The sequence below is a fragment of the Poromitra crassiceps genome (genome assembly GCF_964638095.1).
Source record: "Poromitra crassiceps genome assembly, chromosome: 28".
NCBI lineage: Eukaryota > Metazoa > Chordata > Actinopteri > Beryciformes > Melamphaidae > Poromitra > Poromitra crassiceps.
This window is the reverse complement of record NC_139651.1, coordinates 2,658,904-2,679,988: the sequence shown is the minus strand read 5'-3', so window position 1 is coordinate 2,679,988 and position 21,085 is coordinate 2,658,904. Positions and strand designations below refer to the sequence as shown.

Genomic DNA, 21,085 nt, shown 5'->3' with positions numbered 1-21,085 from the left:
CACACAAACGGTGTGATATGGCCTGTTGTGTGTGTGTGTCATCGTTTCACATCCTATGGACCAGAACTTCCTCAGATGAATTACCACCAACCCCTGGATCTTCTGATGAATTACCATGCTGCTTAATGAGAGAATCTGTGGAGTAAGAGAGAAGAAACACTTGCTCATTACTCACACATGGACCTGAGCGTATGGAAGTCTCTCCTTCAAAAGCCTCTGAACCTGAAGATCTTCTGCCATGTATTATCAGTCACCTTGTCTCCATAGGAGTTATTTCATGCACATTTGTCACCTGGAGAAACGCACCTCCTATGTTAAATGAAGGAGCCGTCCATATTCTTGGCCAGTACCGCATCCAAGTAGATACCACAGACATGGTCTGGCTTGAGAACTCATGCTAATGACTGCATCAAAGTACATCACTGACCGGCATTCCTCTCTCTCTTTCAGTATAAATCAGCAATCTAAAAGACTTGGAATCATTTATAACTGTCAAGAATCTACCATTATTATGTACTCAGATTACGCTTGTTATCCTCGCAGTTCTGATACTTTTAATTCACTTTGCATCACCTTTTTGTTTTACTCAGCAAGTTTATCCATTAGGGGTGGGAATCACCAGATGCCCACGATACGATACTAAAACGGTACTTGAGTCACGATACGATAGTATTGCGATATCGCCGATATTGCGATATATTGAATATTGCGATATCGCCGATATTGAGGTATATTGAATATTGCGATATTTCGATATATTGTCTAACTCCTTTTCCTACCTTTTCCTTGACCTCACCGGAAGTAAAACATGTAGTGTTTTTTTGTTTTGGCCCAAAATGTAGGCTACATTATTAAGCTTCTCTGGACTCAATACGCCACTGCAGGCGCGGACTGCAACATCGGGTGCTTCGGGCAGATGCCCGGTGGCCTGGCATGGCCTGCAAAAAAAAATATATATATATACATTATATATATTTTAATATCGATAAAATATCGTCAGGCAAAATCGATTCCCCCCCCCACCCCTATTATCCATCACAACCTACAGAACTGCATCCGTATTAAATTCCCCTCCACAATCTTCAGTCCCACACGGATGGATCAACATTTTTGTTTGCTTTGCCGTTGACGCTCTTCATCCTCTCACTCTTTCTTTCATCCTCATCACAGTGTTGTAGTTGAGTCACTATCTCGAGTCCCCAGTGTTCAAGTGTTCGAGTCACTGAAGACTGTCCCGAGTCGATTTGCTGTTACCTGAGTCCTAGTCTCTCCCCAGACTCAAATATTACGTTCAACCGCTGCACTCCGCATACTACATGAATGAGTCTGTGCCACTTCACAGCCACTGCTGGTATTTGAGTGCGGGCCTAGGGGTTTGAAATGTAATGAGTGACAGGTCGTAGCAGCAATGAGAGAGTGGTTCGAAATGCTCGATGTTGCAGGAGCCAGTTAGATGGGGCGGTCTCAGGGCGGGTGGGGTCGCAAAGTCGTTACCGATTGGTGAACGGTGAATCCACCACTCGACCCGATCACTGGCCAAGATTCCGTAACCAGGTTGGTGAGAGGACCCAGACCCAGAGAGAGATCTGCAGCATGCAGTAACGTAGTGTATCCGCGTAAGAACCCTCATGGGTCTGGTGTTGAGACTCCCTGAGTGCTAGTTCCAAGTTACTGAACATGAGCGTGAATCCAAATACATACACAACAAACGTGCCTGCCCTGTGAATAATGTCATGGTATTAATATAGCTATCAATATATTATGCCAAATTATTATTAGAAAAAAATGAACAGAAATAAAACATAAAGTCTTTATCAATAAAAAATCGGAGTCCTCATCTCCAACTTCCAAGTCAGTGCATGAGGACCACAACACTGCCTCATCGCTTCTTTAATCAATCATTCCTAATCCATCTTCCTTGTATCGAGCTGGTGGACCAAATCTGAGGGTTAGACTCCAGATATTGTTATATGTATATATATATATAAATATATATAAATGCACTTGTACATATATAATAAGAATGCACTTGTAAGTCTTAAAACAGTTTCCATTTTCACTATATCTGACGTTTGTCCAATTCTGACATCTACCTATAGTTCAAATTTAGGTGGATTGCAAATGACTGATTCTGATTGAGCACACCTTCTTTCTATCTGCTGTATTGATAGATGTTACTTGTAGGAGTTTCTCATTAATATGCCACATTGGGAATGTAGCAGTCATGATGCACAAATATTATAAAAATTCTAATGCTATCTAAAAAAGAGGCTACAACTATCGCTTTGACTAAGAGTAGCATATGACCTGCTTTATTCTCTCATTGTGTCTAGTGGCCATTGCAGATGATCACAATTTATTCCAGCAATGTTATAACTAGAGGCAAATCCTGCACAAGTTACCGTAGAATGTCAAACTGTCTGCTACCAAACACTGACCTACAAATAAGACTTTCAGATCTTAGCATTTAGCATCCGGTGCTATAAATGTTGTCTTATTGTTCATAATGTGCAATGTAAATGTATGTAGCACAGCTCCATGTCATATTCTATTTAATATTTTAATGTTGCCGTCAGTTTCTTCTTTGAGTGTGTTAACCGAGAGGGTGTTTCTCTTTATTTTTGATCGATTGACTTTACATATTTATAGTGTGGGTGGTCATGAATGAGTCCTCCAGGACAAAAAGAGATGCTATTTTCATCAAAATGTTGTAGATCATGTATTTTCAGGTTGTTGAATTATTAATTTGTTTTTATTTATTTATTAAAGGTGGTCTGACTAAAAATGGTCTTTCTCTTAGTATTTTGCGATGCAGTGCTTTTCCTGAGGAAGCGAGAAGAACAGTAACTGCCGAACTGGTAGGCAGACACGTGGGACCAAGTAATTTGGTCCAAGTCCCAAGTCGTTTTGTTTTGGGCAAGTCAAGTCAGAGGTTATGTTGAGTCTGATAAAAGTGAGTTGGTTATCTGAGTATCAAAGTCACCACCTATTGGTTCTGTTTATTCCCCTGAGCAACCAGAGAGAGGGGAAACTAAAAAATATATATATATACCGGTATATATTGTTCTCCCCAACTGCTAATTCCCTGTCCCAGTCGTTGCTCCACCCCCTCTGCCGATCTGGGGAGAGTTGTAGACTAGCACATGCTTCCTCTGAACCATGTGCAGTCACCAGCCGCTTCTTTTCACCTGACAGTGAGGAGTTTCACCATTAGGATGTAGCACGTGGGACGATCATGCTATCCCCCAGCGCCCCCCTCCATTCCCCCGAACAGGCGCCAAGGCTGACCAGAGGAGGCGCTAGTGCACTCATACCCATGCACCGGCTTCCCACCCGCAGACACGGCCAATTGTGTCTTTACTGTAGGAACGTGTGACCGAGCCAGAAGTACCACTGCTGGGAATTGAACTAATTGTCCTGTTGTAAGGAAACCCTGCACTCGTAGGTCACAAGGGCACACAGCTGAGAGCCACAGCCCTAAGTGTGTGTGTGTGTGTGTGTGTGTGTGTGAGAGAGAGAGAGAGAGAGTGAGAGTGTGTGTGTGTGTGTGTGTGTGTGTGTGTGAGAGAGAGAGAGTGAGTGAGAGAGTGTGTGTGTGTGTGTGTGTGTGTGTGTGTGTGTGTGTGTGTGTGTGTGTGTAAAATAACATGGCAACACTTGACCTCTATCAGGTTGCATTCCTGCTGCATATCATCATCATCATCAGCTCTCCTGGTAATGCTTTGTCTCCTGTTACAATGAGTATGTTTTGTTACAATGAGCATGTTTTGTTACAGAGTATGTTTTGTTACAATGAGTATGTTTTGTTACAATGTTTTGTTACAATGAGTATGTTTTGTTACAATGTTTTGTTACAATGTTTTGTTACAATGAGTATGTTTTGTTACAATGAGTATGTTTATGGGCCCATTCACCAACACAGTAAAACTGAAACTGAGAGAAAAGAATGGGTTGGACCAAGATGTGGCAGTGAGAATAGGCAGGGTGTGGATAGGAGAGTTGGGTTATTTGGGGGATTCGGGCGAAGGCGCTGGGTGAAGATGTGGATTGAAAGAAAGGTTAAGTTATCCTTTATTTATCCCCATGGGGGAAATTCATCCTCTGCATTTGACCCATCCTCTACTAGGAACCTTCCTAGAACTAGGAGCAGTGGGCAGTCACAGTGCAGCGCCCGGGGGGACCAACTCCAGTTCTTTCTTCATTGCCTTGGTCAGGGGCACTGACAGGAGTATTAACCCTAACATACATGTCTTTTGATGGTGGGAGGAAACCGGAGCACCCGGGGAAAACCCACACGAACACGGGGGAGAACATGCAAACTCCACACAGAAAGGACCTGGGTTCGAACCCGGGACCCTTCTTGCTGTGAGGCAACAGCCACTAACCACTGAGCCACCGTGCCGCCCGAGAGAGTTGAGCTTCACTGAAGGGAGCGAGGCAGGACAGGAGGAGCAGCACGGGGCGGTGGTCAGGGCTGGGATGATGCTCCATTCTCCCCCTCCTCCCACGGGGCGGAGACGGGTGTCAACAGCCTCCGGCCAGCGCCAGCTGACGGGCCTGGCACTCCAGCCCAGCAGCCCATTAGCCTCTCCACAGCCCCCCACCGCCCACTCCTCCACACCCCCTGCTGCACCACCCATCCAGCGTCTAGGCTATGGAGCCATGGGGATTGCCTTTTTAGGAGACACCTGATCACAGCTGAACTCGCTACCGCCCAATACAAAGAAGCTGCGGATGATAAGATGATGCATGCATGCATACGTGCGTGTGTGTGGTGTGTGTGCGCGCCCACCCTCGGGACAGAGCGAGTGTGTTTGAGTTGTGAGAGACTGATAGAGGCTTGCGAGAGCCCCGTTGATAAGTTGAGCGTCTAGAAGAGAGCTTTGGGGCTGAGAAGGTGGGAGAGCTTCAGAGAGAAATCGCTCCCGTCATCAGAGAGCATCCCTGGGGATGTTCTTGGGGCCAAGAGAGTTTTTTCTGTTTGTTGCGAAAACAGAAGTAGCTGGAAGTTGAACTTGTGGCAGGATAGTCCTGGATTCAGCTCGTAGAGTTCTTGGAGCATTCTCGAAAAGACTTCTAGCTTGAAGGTGTTCAGATTTTTGTTTTGCACGTGACGAGGACAAGGTCATTCAGGAAGATCTTGTCCCATTTAGCTCGGCGACTGAGCGTGTTCCTGTACTGTAAAGAGAGAGAGGGGGTCCCGGGCCGGCATCATGGAGAAGTTCCAGGCAGCCATGGTTCTGGGTGCGGTCGGCGACGCGTTGGGGTCCAGAAAGGGCCGCTGGGAAGGCTGCACGTCCGGCCGGCAGATCCAGGAGGAGCTGGCCTCTCTGGGGGGTCTGGGGGCCCTGAAGCTGGACCACGACAACTGGCCCCTGAGTGACGCAGCCCTGATGCACATGACCACAGCAGAGGCACTCATCACAGGTAGGTGGAGGTGGAGGTGGAGAAGAGTGAGAAACTGTCTGCTGAGATGAAGATTACTGCAAGGAAGATGTATTTTGCACAGGGCTAAAAGAAAGGATCATTCATATTGTGTCTAACCAGCACTTGTGTTAATTGACACACTAACATGCCTTTCTCTTCTAAGGTGTTTGTATAATTTCGTTTGACATCCATCTTTTTCAACATCTTTAGTAGGTCTTACACACTCATTCATCCACTCCTCGAATCCACGCAGTACTAAAATACAGGCACTCGCAGCACACCTGTCCAAACTGGGCTTTTCAGCCTTCCCATTTAGAAGAAGACCAGAATAACTTCTTGTATAGACTCCGTGGAAGCTGCTTAATCACTTTGCCGGGACCATATTTCTTTTACGAGCAAGCCTGCCGACCACGCCGTAATCCTCGCAGCCACAAACGAGCCATCATCAGAGACAAAGTCCCAATGACAGCATTAATATAGATGCCATGACAGAAATGTGGTCTCAATGTGGTCTCAATGTGGTCTCTGAAGGCTGGGGCCAGGAGTTGCCGGGACAGAATAGTCCAAAATAGAAAATGATCTGGAAAAGCTGAGCCTCGTCTCTCGCTCGCTAAACAATAGCAGGCCAAGCTCCTATATAATCTAGCCGTATCATGTTTGGCTGTGGGTACGGCTCAAAGCCACGCCACTGCAGTCCTGCCATGGCGATGACATATTTCCAGATTATGAAGCCCTGGTTAGCCACATTCCAGCATGCCAGCACACTGACTGTGCACACGCGCGCACGCACACGCACACACACACACACACACACACACACACACACACACACACAAACCACAGCATCGCAGTGGAATATGATATCAAATATCATCAGTATTTCTCAAGGTGATTGAAAAAGGCCAGTTTGGCCGAAACATGTCGGTGGAAGCCATATTTTAATAAAGGCTTTTTCAAAATATTCTTGAAGAGTTGCCTTGGACTTCCTTTGTTCTTTCTACTGAATCTTCAACCCTATGGATCCAATGAGCACCTTCTGAGAAAGCCTATACTCGACAGAACGCCGTAGCCCTCTCTCCCCATTTTCTTCTCTATCATCAGTATTTGTTGGATCTAGCAACATATTGTACAGGTAACAGATAGTAGCCTATAAGGCTAGTATGTGAAAACGAATATTTTCTGTTACAAAGATGACACCAGTACTGACAATAATTTGACATTGATTATTTGTATCCCACAACAGAAGTCGAGGCATTTTAATGACAGGCGTCAGCCACTAAAAATGTGTCCTTTCCTATGTCCTTTTTAGTGTCAGGACATCTTATATTTTCTTGTGTAGAATAGGCGATTAAGAACATAAGGTAGTACAAAACAAAACAAGAATGACTATATTCCACATTAGCATTTATCAAAGCATAGATCAATAACTTGGCCTCCTGCCCTCCCTCCTCAACCTCTCTGTGACCCGTCTGCATCACAGCCCAGTTCTGTCTGTTGCCAAAGTCCTACAGCGCCAAATGAGAAGTGATGCTCCCTCGTCAACAGCACGGTCTCTCTCTCTCTCTGTTTCACATACGTACCTATAAACACACTCCAGCAGGACGGCTGTGAGAAGCAGGAAGTAAAGCCAGGTGTAACCAAAAACATTCACGAGCCGGGCCCTGGCACTGGCAGGCACACCTCAATGGAATGGATCCACCCTTAAAGGAGAATTTCGTTGTTTTTTTTTACCTGGAGCCCTCTCCTCACATTAATTATTATCTGACGACTCACCCAGTGTTCTCCGCAGCGATTTGGACCGTCGTAGGCGTTGTTGTGATCTAAATAGTACTCCAAGCCAGTCCTTGAATGCGCTCCGTCGGGGCCACATGGCATTACTCCATGTAAATAGACAGTTTTCACTACACAGGCCAGCCGGCAGGAAAATCTCGCGGGACTTGACGAGAGTTGGTGAAACTCACCCCGAATGAGGAAATGAGATCCCTGTAAAGACTAGTGGAAATAGCCTGGGGGTGAATAGCAGTCTGATGTTTCTTTAGGGATAATAATAATGACGATATGGGTAGAACACGGGAAGAAAACTGTCTATTTACATGGAGTAACAGCACGCTGCCATGCGGCCCCGACGGAGCGCATTCAAGGACTGGCTTGGAGTACTATTTAGATCACAACAACGCCTACGACGCTCCAAATCGCTGCGGAGAACACTGGGTGAGTCGTCAGATAATAATTAACGTGAGGAGAGGGCTCCAGGTTAAAAAAAAATGAAATTCTCCTTTAATGGTTTTGGTTACACCTGCTTTACTTCCTGCTTCGCTCCAAAACGGGTTGCTGCGAAAAGGGCCCATGGTGTCTGGAAAGCACTCCACTCCGCTCTGCAGGCATTCTGCTCCTAATCTGCGGTCAGGCTAAACTTAGCCCGCCACAGCGCCACTCATCTCGACTTGCATGCCAATCACTGAATGACTCTCAGTCACTGTATATACTGTGCGTGTGTGTGTGTGCGTGTACAGACTACTGGTGCCTGGAGGACCTGTACCGGGAGCTGGTGCGTCTCTATGTGGAGGCCATGGTGTCTCTCCAGGGTCGAGCCGCTGATCCTGCCACAGTGGAGGGCTGCGCTCACCTCAAACCCCACAACTTCCTGCTGGCCTGGCATACTCCCTTCAATGAAAAAGGTCACCGGAAATGTCACATATCTTGTTTTTCACTGCCTGTTCACATATCAGGGTTGTTGGGGTCAAGTCATGAATGAACATAGCAATTCATCAGAGGAATTAGAATTGTAATTTGAAAAAACCCACGGGAAACAGTATTGGAATAGTGTTGGAATTTAGTTTTTTCTTACCACATATCTGAGAGGACGTGTTTAAAAAGTGAAGGGCTGTCTGCAATAGGCTAATTGACAAATAATCGATGACCATAATTGATTACCAATTAAATAAGGTATCATTCAACAATGGAGAAATGCATTCTCATGAATCATAATAATTACATTTTTTCGATGAAGATCATAATGTTTTGCAAAGGATTGGGCGGGCCCACTTGCAATACCTTTGCAGCCCACCAGTGGTCCCCGGCGCACAGGTTGGGAAAGCCTGAAGGTACTTTTCAGGTGGTATGTGATGCATAACATGTATCTGTAATACATACATTATGATTTCATGTATTTGATATAGCAAATCAATCCTGTTTCATGTCATTATCATTTTATTACAATTTAATTCCTTCGAACAGTTCGACACAATTTTGACAATTCGAATTCCGGTAATTGAATTGCAATTTACCATGCATTCTCAATTAATTTCATGAATGGCCCCAATCCTGGGTCACATGGTAATATAACGGTTTATTAGTTGGGCCTTCAAGATAATAAGATAAAAGTTTTGTGTCTGGTTGTGTATGTCCAGGGTCTGGGTTTGGGGCAGCCGCCAAGTCCATGTGTGTTGGAATGAGGTACTGGCAACCTGACAGACTGGACACTTTGGTGGAGGTCAGCGTTGAGACAGGCAGGATGACCCACAATCACCCCACAGGTGACACTGTTGGCAGTTTTTAACCCATCCAAAAAAAAGTCTGTCCGCTATAATACTGTAATGTCTTGAGGATTACCTGTCTGTATCTTTAATTGTATTCTGCCATCATTTGACATCATCATCAGCTATCAGTAAACAGTTGATTATATTATTATTTTGGTTCATTTAAATGATGAGTTTGAGTTCTCAGTAGGCAGCGTTGCTGTAGTGACTCAAGGTGAGACTCTTGGCTTCAGGCTTCCTAGGTTCCTTGACAACGGCATTGTTCGCATCCTATGCTATCCAGGGGAAACCCCCTGTGACTTGGGGCCGTGAGCTGATGAAGGCCATCCCAAAGGCTGAGGAGTACTGCAGGAGGACCATACGACACATGGCAGGTCAGCCTACAGGTGTTTCTCTGTGTGTACGAGAGGCTGATCACGCTATTAGTTTGGTTTGTTCATCCAGGCCGATTCAAATCCAGAGGTGGAAAGTACTCATTTACTAATTATTAAGTACTTGAGGTTTTTTTTTGGGGGGGGGGGGGGGATTTGCACTTTTTAATTGCAGTATTTTTTTTATAATGCGATACTTTTACTTGAGTAACTTTAATAATAGATATTCTATGAGTACTTTAATTAGTAAATTCAGATTTTTGGTTTGCACACCACACTATGAAAACAGCACAGTAGCATTGGGAATGCTAGCTAAGAATCACTGCTGCATTTATGGCCTTGATTTAGGGCGCCCAAACTGGTGGCTCGCGCTCTTTTTTTTTTAAATATTTCTTCCACAATTTTTTTAATTCCATTTCTATCCCCCATTAGTGCTAATTTTAAATGTATTTATCCTGGTTGCTGCTCCACCCTCTGCCGATCTGGGGAGAGCCGAAACTGAATCCATGCCTCCTCCGAGACATGGCCAGTTAGCCAGCCGCTTCTTTTCACCTGACAGGGGAAGCTTCACCGGTAGGACATAGCACGTGGGAGGATCACGCTATTCCAAAGAGTTCCCCTCCCTCCGAACAGGCGCCCCTAACGACCAGAGGAGGCACCACATCGGCAACCAGGATATTGCATGTTTTGGTGAGGGGTTCCTACATTATATGAAGGAAACCCCCAGGGGGCACGGGGAGAACATGCAAACTCCACACAGAAAGGCCCTTTTGATGACCCCACCCGGGCGGTGAGCACTCGAGGACATGCGGACGGGCACGCATTCCTTCAGCGTCCCAGGTGGGAATCGAACCCAGGACCTTCTAGCTGTGAGGCGACAGCGCTTACCACTGCACCACCATGCCCCCCGCGTGGCTCGCGCTCTTGACTGGCCAATTGAATTAGACGTGTAGACGATCAAATTGTAATGATCCCCATCATCACCTTAGTTCAGAAATCTCCGTTTCATTTGACACTGCTGATAGCCATAATGCTAATAGCCATAGCAACATGTATCTGATTGTGATATTGCTGCTGCTAGCAGCTCTAGCACATCTGGCAAACTGAGCATCGCTGACAGCCTCTGCATCAGCATGAAAGACAAGACAGACAAAGACAGGGACAGCTTAGCTAACACTGCTAACGTGTGCTGGATGTGTGAAATGTAATTATTAGGGTAAATCATTAAAATACAAAACATTTCTAAAGTAACGCCAATGTACTTTTTCTTGAGTACTTTTAAATAGTCAACTGTTTTACTCTTGAGTCATTTCCTGGACTAGTACTAGTACTTGTACTTGAGTTAATTTTCACTCAAGTAACAATGTACTTGAGTAGGATTTGTCATCAAATCTGTAACATTAGTATGTGTGTCTTGTGTGTCTACAGTATGTAAGGCTTCAGTATATATGTAGCTACTGTATGAGTGTGAGCAAGAACATCAGTAGACCAGTGTACCGGTGTTGGGGGTAACTCATTACAAAAGTAACATATTACATGTAATATATTACTTTTAGCAGTAACTCAGTAATAACTTATTACCAATAGGATTGCAGTAATATTATACCAGTTACTTTGTCAAGTAACACAAGTAACAAATTGAGTTACATTTTTTAAATGAAAGCACATATTTAAATAAAGATAGAATCATGTGCTAATCAAAGTGTGTGTTTTTATGCAAATAACCACTATAGATGACAATAACAAAGGAAAATAATAACATTTAGAATTTTAGTCGGTTTACGCTGACTTCAAGACGGTTGAAATTATTTTTCGGGATGGTTCTGTGGTGGCAATGTCATTCTGCTGCTGCTGTTATTTTGGTGAAAGTAATGCAAAAGTAGTGTAATACGTAACGAGTTACTCTACACAGACAGTAATATTGTAAAGTAACTTATTACTTTCAAATGAAAGTAATTAGTAATATGTAGTATACGGTATTACATCTTGAAGGTAACTTCCCCAACACTGGTGTACAGGTATAGGTATGTCAGGTGTAGGTATCTCAGCTGACGCCTGTGATGTCTGTAATTGTGCATTCTTGTGTAGAGTACCAGGAGAACTGGTTCTACTTTGAGGCCAAGTGGCAGTTTTACCTGGAAGAGAGAGCGATAGAGCAGGAAGGACAGAACAAACCCTTGTTCCCTGATCGCTACGATGCCGAGGAGACAGACAAGGTAACTCTTAAACAATTACATTTATTTTCGCCATAATTCCATTCATAAGTAACACGACTATTTTGGTCATCATGGGTTTTATACACTTTCTGTAATAAAACATCTAAAAGCATCAATCTTATTATCATATGGGGGCCCGTGGTCTAATCTTTATTTGTTCTGTTTATACAGATATATAAGCTCCTTCTACACTCCATGTCCCTGTTTATACAGATATATAAGCTCCTTCTACCCTCCATGTCCCTGTTTATACAGATATATAAGCTCCTTCTACACTCCATGTCCCTGTTTATACAGATATATAAGCTCCTTATACACTCCATGTCCCTGTTTATACAGATATATAAGCTCCTTCTACACTCCATGTCCCTGTTTATACAGATATATATAAGCTCCTTCTACACTCCATGTCCCTGTTCATACAGATCTATAAGCTCCTTCTACACTCCATGTCCCTGTTTATACAGATATATGAGCTCCTTCTACACTCCATGTCCCTGTTTATACAGATCTATAAGCTCCTTCTACACTCCATGTACCTGTTTATACAGATATATAAGCTCCTTCTACACTCCATGTCCCTGTTCATACAGATATATAAGCTCCTTCTACACTCCATGTCCCTGTTCATACAGATATATAAGCTCCTTCTACACTCCATGTCCCTGTTTATACAAATATATAAGCTCCTTCTACACTCCATGTCCCTGTTTATACAGATATATAAGCTCCTTCTACACTCCATGTCCCTGTTTATACAGATATATAAGCTCCTTCTACACTCCATGTCTCTGTTCATACAGATATATAAGCTCCTTCTACACTCCATGTCCCTGTTCATACAGATCTATAAGCTCCTTCTACACTCCATGTCCCTGTTTATACAAATATATAAGCTCCTTCTACACTCCATGTCCCTGTTTATACAGATATATAAGCTCCTTCTACACTCCATGTCCCTGTTTATACAGATATATAAGCTCCTTCTACACTCCATGTCCCTGTTTATACAGATATATATAAGCTCCTTCTACACTCCATGTCCAGATATATAAGCTCCTTCTACACTCCATGTCCCTGTTCATACATATATATAAGCTCCTTCTACACTCCATGTCCGTGTTTATACAGATTATAAGCTCCTTCTACACTCCATGTCCGTGTTCATACAGATCTATAAGCGCTGGAGCTCTGAGGGCCGTGCGGGCCGTAGGGGCCACGATGCCCCCATGATTGCCTACGACGCGCTTCTGGCAGCAGGGAGCGACTGGGCCGACCTCTGCCGACGGGCCATGTTCCACGGAGGTGAGGGCTACTAGCCTACTGCATCCGGCAACTGCAAGACACTTTCAAACAGTGCCAAAACAAACGTGCTGCTGATGACTTCTGTAACACACTCTGTTGTGTGTAGAGTGACTTCTGTAACACACTCTGTTGTTTAGAGCAGGGGTTCCCAACCTTTTTTGTGCCAAGGACCAGTAGATACATGGAGAAAAGTCACGGACCAGTTGTCAATTTTAATGGTTTTAGTTACATATATATTTACTCACCAGGTAGCGACAAAGGGTAAATAACGGCCTTTTGTGTTGTACTGTATGTAGCCTACAGTATTTATGTTTTTGTTTCAACTACAAACATAAATAAACGTCAACTTGAAACTATGTTTCAACTACCACACACAGCCTATAATATTATAGCCTATGTTTATTAAAAAAAAGAATATATATATATTTTTTTACCACCAGATGATAAAAAAAAAACATTTTTTTTTTACCCGGCTCGCGGCCCGGTACCAAATGCGTTGCGGCCCAGTACCGGTCTGCGGCCCGGTGGTTGGGGACCACTGGTTTAGAGTGTCTTCTGTAACACACTGTTGTTTGAGCTCAGGGTGAATATAGCAGTGACCTCTGTACCTTCTGTGGTCTTATAGGTGAGGGTGAAGCCACGGGTCTGATAGCAGGCTGTCTCTACGGTCTGATCCACGGCCTGAACCAGCAGGTCCCCGCCGGGCTGCACCAGGATCTGGACAAACGGCAGCGCCTGGAAGAGCTGGGAGCTGCGCTGTACAAGGCAGCGTCTGCTGAGAAGTGCATAGTAGAGAAGTAAAACCTGCTCTCCACTGGCCTGAACCCTACTGGCTATCAGAGGAACTGCACATGACTCTGTGGCACACTGCCCCCCCACCCCCCACCAACCCACCCCCCCCAAGTCCTCCTTGGTAGTGTCTCAGTAGGCATCCTATCCTCTCTTTTCCCTCCTTAGTATTGAGTTGCAGCCATGATCTGATTTAGGCTTTTCTGTCTAGGATCAGTCTACTCTAAATATGATGTTCTGTTGATGACAGGGCTTTTCTGTCTAGCCCTGTCTAGGATCAGTCTACTCTAAATATGATGTTCTGTTGATGACAGGGGATACAGCATAAAATCAGTTTTTACTAATTGCTCCAATAGTTTAGTTGCTATGACTCCCGCTAATATTGAATGATAATTGTGGGGGGGGGAAGTAACCGGATCGTTAATTTTTTGTAGTTACCACCAGGCGATAACTTCCTTCTCTGACATTTCCCCCCCTCTAAAGCTAACCTGTATTAACATTCAACACATACAGTTATGCTGTTTGTATCAGAAGCTTGTTAATACACATTACCTGAATCTCTCGGGTGCTTTATAAAACAAGACTTTTATTTCTGGACTCAACTCGTCTATCTTTAGTCGATCGCTGCATGATGTAAACATTTGGTAGAGATTTTCAAATGATTTAAACTTGTTTGCATAATATAATAGTGATTTTCTTATACTGTGATGAGTTGCAATTATTTGCATGTATAATGGTGTACTACTCCTGTATATTGTTAAGTCCCCATTACATGGTGATTATTAAATATGATATGAGATTAAAATGGACTCAACTATACACTACTCTCGAAGTCCCTGTCTCTCTTTATATGGGTAAAATTTATTTTCACTGACATCTCCTCATATTCTCAGTTTCTATCCTATTTCTCCTTCTTCTTACCCCACGCGTCCTACCATCCCGATCCCCTAATAATCTATAACACCTTCTGCACTGCCAGAATACTTCTTCAAGTCTAAACATCCTGCTGAAATAAAAGAACATCTTCTCCTCACAAACATGCACCGAACACCGACACTATTTCCCAACAACAGTTAAGGTAAATGAATGAATTGAAGCATCCCTCCACACTCCACTGTAAAACATCTGTAACCATCTTCTCAGTAATACTTGGTAATCGCTGAAGACAGCGCCAAGGATTTAGTTGTGCGTCTCTTCTATTCTCCACAGAGCAGATTACCAGAAGAAACCCAGTATCGGCCCTGATGTCAGTATGGCGAGGAAGTTGATCAGGGACCGAAGCTGCCGTCCGGAGCTCAGAGGGATTCTGGAGAGTCTCCTGCAGTACCTGACCCAGGAGCTTCCTGGCCGAAAAACCACGAATGGCAACGTGAAAAGACCCGGGTCGGGTATTGAAGCCGAACGAAACACAAACACAAGAAACAGAGAATGGCCCCATCTGGTGGCCGAGGCTCCGACGAAACAGACTCGACTTAAAACAAATGCCGTTCAGATCCCCGATGTACAGAAGCTGACCCAGGGCAAGACTGGTGGTGGGACGGCTCCAAAGAACCTTAGACGATGCGGGCCGGATCGAAGAGAGGAGACGGTACCGGACACGTATGGAGGAAATCAAACGGCAGGGAAAACGACACCGCGGCGCCTCACCTCATTCCAGCTCATCCAGGCCAAATTCACCAGATCCACTCCCAAACCCCCCATCACCCACCACAGGATGGTGGGGGCTCTGCACCACAGGATGGTGGGGGCTCTGCCTTCCAGAGGAAGAGAGGGCAGGATGGTGGGGGCTCTGCCTTCCAGAGGAAGAGAGGGCGGTAATGGCCTCCAGAACCAAGATGGGGATCCTGCCGTGCACAAGGGCAAGAGTTACCAGGCTAAAAGAGGCCAAGGACTGAAGAGAGGGGGCAGTGTGAAGGACATGGTGGCCAGGTTTGCATCAGCTGAGCAGAAGGAAATGGGTGTGACTATGGAGAGGCAACAGCCAATCAAGACGAGACTCATTGGGAAAGGGCTCCTCCTATCTTCGTTGATGGAGAGGTTTGAAACCGTGGCGACTGTACGTAAGGCAGGTGACTTGAAAGGCTCGAATGAAAGGCCTTCTGGAGGAGTCAAGGTATCAAGTTATATAAAAGAGATGGTAGCTTGCCATGAAAAAGGGCACCGACAGGAGGGAGATCAAACTGTCCTGAAACAAAGACAGGAAAAGCACATCAAAAGTAAACCTGTGGGACAACAAGTAAAAGGAAAACACTCGACTACAGAGAAGAAAGAACAAAGAGCAGAGCAGCCAAGAGATGTTTCAACGAGAGAAAATTCAAAACGGGGAGAACAAACTCCTTTTAAAGCAAAGCAAGTGAGGGACCAGCCTTCAGATGGAAAGTTTGAAGATTGTGGTTCCTTGAAAGAGGTAAAGGGTCAGGTTTATGATAAGGATGTGCAGGTTTGGAGTTCTGGGGAATATGATGAAATTCAGAGTGCAGTTAAGGAAATCCATAGCATCGCTAAAAAGATAAAATACGGGCGTCTAGAGCTGCTCAGTCTAACTTCTGTCGTGGAGTGGTCGCTGCCAGAGCCTCAGAGGCTTTCTCCCCACCTACAGCCCTCAGTGAAATGGTGTGTGGCAGCCATCCTGCCCTGCTCTTCTGTGCAGTCTTTGGCTTGTGCGGAACCCTCCCCTAAAGAAGATGTAGAGGAACCCAGACCTGGGACATCAGAAAGCTCCCTCAGTCACCACTTGGAAAAGTCATCGAACCTGGCAAAAGAAACTCCTCCTGTGGCCCTACTGCAGTCTGACATGGAGGCAAGCACCACCGCCCCACCCTGCTCTTCTGTGCCCTCTTTAGCTTGTGCAGAGACAGCCTGTCCTAAAGAAGATTCAGAGGAACCCAAACCTGGGACTTCAGAAAACTCACTGAGTCGACAAATGGAAAAGATACCTAACCGGGCAAAAGAAGCAGCTCGTGTGGCCCTACGGGGTTCTCACGTGGATACGAGCACAACCCTCCAACCCTGCCCTTCTGTGCCTGTGCCGTCTTCGGCTCGTGCAGAGTCATCTTCTAAACAATATCGCGAGGAACCCAAAACTGAGACATCAGAAAAGCCACCGAGTCAAAACTTGGAAAAGTCATTTGACTTAATGACGGAGGCTCCTCATGTGGCACTACAGTGTCTTCACAAGGATGAAAGCACAACCGTCCTCCTGTCCTGCCCTTCTGTGCCGTCTTTGTCCTGTACCGAGTCCTCTTCTAAACAATATTTCAAGGAACCCAAACCTGGGACTTCAAAAAACAGACCGAGAACACGCGTGGTGGAAAAGTCATCTAACCTGTCAAAAGAAGCTCCTCGCGTGGTCCTACAGTCTTCTCACATGGAGGGCAGCACAACTGTCCTGCCCTGCCCTTCTGTGCGGTCTTTGGCTTGTGCCGAGTCCCCTGCTCTACAACGTTTCGAGGAACTCAAACCTGGGACTTCAGAAACCGCACCTGAACAACACATACCTAATGTGGCCCTGAAGGGCTCTCACACGGAGGCCAGACTTTCTGCAAGAGTTCGTCAAGGGAGTTCCACTACAAAACCCCAAAGCGAGGGATTTTGTACGTACACAGATTCAACCTCAGACACCCCGTTATTAGGAAGTGCTATGGGAGCGCTGGATCCGCCTCAAGCTGTGATCGCTCAAAGGCGGTTGCCCAAGTACGTCATCCCGCGAGGTTATGGGTTAGATCATCTCGTCCCGCCAGGTTATGGGTTAGATCGTCTACAAGGAGCTGATCAGACTGACTCCTCCTCGCCCCAATCCGCACCATACCCTGAAGCTACTGTGGTCACCATGTTGCCTTCAACCTCTGCCACTTCAGTGACTGATTTTAACACTGGGTGCATGACAGCAGGAAAGTTAAAAGCCCTCCTCCACTCACACCTTCCTGACATCCAAGTGCAAACCCTCACCACAGTCACACAAGAGAAAGCAGCAGAGGAGGAGCGGCAGAAGCGAGATGAGGAAGAGGAGGGAACAGAGGGAAGAGTAACATCTGAGGACAGGAGAGATACAGATGCGCTGCATAGTTGTAGACCTTCTGAGATCCCCGCCACCACTAAGGCATTGTTGCTTGAAGAAAGCAAGGCCCCGGTCCTGGCACTACCACATCAGATTCAACCTCAGACAAACAAGCAGAAGGATAGACCAAAATACAGATCTATAAACTACGGGGATCCTTCAGTGAAACTCACATATAAGCCCAAAATCATACGTTTTACTGACACTTTTACCTTCTAGGTCGCTTTGAAAAACAAGGTGAAACAGAATCTTATCTCAATCTCTCTCCACAGTGAAAGCTAATATACAATTTGTACAATCAGTGGACCACAATGTCCCACACCTGCAAGGTCAAAAAACTTTAATAAATGCAACATGCATGTCACTTACATTTATTCAGTGTTACATTTAGCAACATCTTTTGCTAACCCTTTATTTTACAGGTACCCTAGTTACATAATGAACCCTATTTGTAATTACACATGAACACCAAATGTAATTACATAGTAATTACCAATAGTTATAAATGACATTATGTAGTTACATTGTAATGGACCTGTAAAATGGAGTGAGTCTATTCACCAGGCTCTTTTAACGATAGTTACATGGCAGTTAAGTAGTTTGCTACTGAATGACCAAATTGATATAACTTTCAACCAGGCCACCAGCATTGGCTAGTTGTTGATATTTATAAAGATTTTGTAGCTCTCATATAACGTTTTTCCTGATGCGGTGGGCAAACTGTCATGGCATCATTTTCCGGTAAAAATAATTCTGAAGTTTCCTGTCTGAGCACAGCCAAAGAGTGTAGTGAGACAAGAGGAGACGTCTTCACCTTCATTTCTTGGTTTTTCCCATAGGTTTTTTCAAATCAAGCAGCATGACGTTTTATCACATATCTGGGGGGGTAAGTCCCCCTTTAAGTAATGCTTATTCAACAATCTAATGGTGCTGAGTTACTTAACCATAGTTAAGTAATGCTTATTCAGCAGTGTTGAACAAGTATTACTTAACTACTAACGGTATGTGTTGAGTTCTCTGATGTGTGTTGGAATATTGTTCCACTCTCGTGAGGCTCTAACAGAAAAGGCTGACTGGCTGAAGGCACTTTGCACAATGGTGGAATTGGTTTGGTTTTTTGTTGAGTTTTAAGTGTCTGTTTATCCACCTTATTTCTAGATGCCATGATGCCTTATGGGTGCTTCTTCCCGTGTAATATAATAAATGCATTATATTATTATTAAATTTACCCCCAAGTCTGTGTATAATAACAACGCTACAAGCGACTACATCTGACTGATACAGTTATCCTCTCAAACTCCACTAAGAAATTGGGAAAGCCCTCGTGGCTGAGTGGTTAAAGCTGTGTGCTTTGCAATCTGAAGTTCAGTGGTTCGAATCCACCACTGGATTTTAGCAAACTCTGTCCCAGGCCAGAGCTTCTTTACAGGTCCGGTACCATGTAACTACATATGAACTACAGTTAAATAGACTCACTCCACTTTACAGGTACGGTACCATGTAAATACATATGAACTACAGTTAAACAGACTCACTCCAATTTACAGGTCCGGTACCATGTAACTACATATGAACTACAGTTGAACAGACTCACTCCACTTTACAGGTCCGGTACCATGTAACTACATGAACTACAGTTGAACAGACTCACTCCACTTTACAGGTCCGGTACCATATAACTACATGAACTACAGTTGAACAGACTCACTCCACTTTACAGGTCCGGTACCATATAACTACATGAACTACAGTTGAACAGACTCACTCCACTTTACAGGTCCGGTACCATATAACTACATGAACTACAGTTGAACAGACTCACTCCACTTTACAGGTCCGCCATGTAACTACATATGAACTACAGTTGAACAGACTCACTCCACTTTACAGGTCTGGTACCATGTAACTACATATGAACTACAGTTGAATAGACTCACTCCACTTTACAGGTCCGGTACCATGTAACTACATATGAACTACAGTTGAATAGACTCACTCCACTTTACAGGTCCGGTACCATGTAACTACATATGAACTACAGTTGAATAGACTCACTCCACTTTACAGGTCCGGTACCATGTAACTACATATGAACTACAGTTGAACAGACTCACTCCACTTTACAGGTCTGGTACCATGTAACTACATATGAACTACAGTTGAATAGACTCACTCCACTTTACAGGTCCGGTACCATGTAACTACATATGAACTACAGTTGAATAGACTCACTCCACTTTACAGGTCTGGTACCATGTAACTACATATGAACTACAGTTGAATAGACTCACTCCACTTTACAGGTCCGGTACCATGTAACTACATATGAACTACAGTTGAACAGACTCACTCCACTTTACAGGTCTGGTACCATGTAACTACATATGAACTACAGTTGAATAGACTCACTCCACTTTACAGGTCCGGTACCATGTAACTACATATGAACTACAGTTGAATAGACTCACTCCACTTTACAGGTCCGGTAACATGTAACTACATATGAATTACAGTTGAACAGACTCACTCCACTTTACAGGTCCGTTACAATATAACTACATATGAATGTCATTTATAACTATTGATAATTACTGTGTAATTACATTTGGTGTTCATGTGTAATTACAAATAGTTAATATGTAACTAGGGTACCTGTAAAATAAAGGGTTACCGCCTTTCATAGATCAGAGAAATGTACTTGTATATTACTTCATAAAGAGACTTTATTATGTCAGCATTCACTGCTATACTAGAAGATATTTTAATGGCTAACCTTTAAACTGGCTGAGAAAGTGCTTATCAAGGTTCAGTTATAGTACCCCATATCAAAATAGCTATAACATTTCTGTAAGTTGAAATGCAAGAAAAAATATGGGCCAACTTGGTTTGAGACCAATTGATGCACCTTCATTCACAGGGCACAGGCAACAGTGTCCTTTCGTCTTGCAACAAGGTTTTGAAATGGCTCCTTCCTTCCTGTGTTAACCTTGGCAAGCGTGACTAGTGTTATGACCCTACAGGCTGGGTGAGAACAAACACTCACATGACACAATATGAACTGAAGACTGCACTACAGCATGATCAGTGTACGTCACTGAATGTGGTATTTATTTAGCCCATATCAGCCATCTCAATCCTGCGTGATGCTCTCGGCTACACCGTGGGAAAGACTTCAGTCTCATCAGGACGCATAATGCATAATAGGATTAATGTTTGCTGCTCTGCTGTGCCTGGCAGGCAGGGTCCAAAATTAGCACCACCAAGTGGTTGGTAGATTTGCCTGCATGCATTCCAGCAAAATACTTCACTAAAGTAAGGGGATTTCACCCCCGTTTTGTGTGTGTTTCCTGTTCAGGATGCCTACATGCACTGCAAAACATT

General features: G+C 44.4%; 1 protein-coding gene across 1 annotated transcript; it reads left to right on the top strand.

Annotated features, from left to right (window-relative positions):
- The first annotated feature begins 4,823 nt into the window (after positions 1–4,823).
- adprhl1 (ADP-ribosylhydrolase like 1) lies at positions 4,824–14,407 on the top strand. Its single transcript, XM_083662345.1, has 7 exons — positions 4,824–5,427; positions 7,941–8,105; positions 8,838–8,963; positions 9,200–9,340; positions 11,426–11,553; positions 12,726–12,858; positions 13,484–14,407. The coding sequence occupies exons 1-7, from the start codon at positions 5,214–5,216 to the stop codon at positions 13,657–13,659; spliced, it is 1,083 nt and encodes a 360-aa protein (XP_083518471.1). The 5' UTR covers positions 4,824–5,213; the 3' UTR covers positions 13,660–14,407.
- Positions 14,408–21,085: the final 6,678 nt, after the last annotated feature.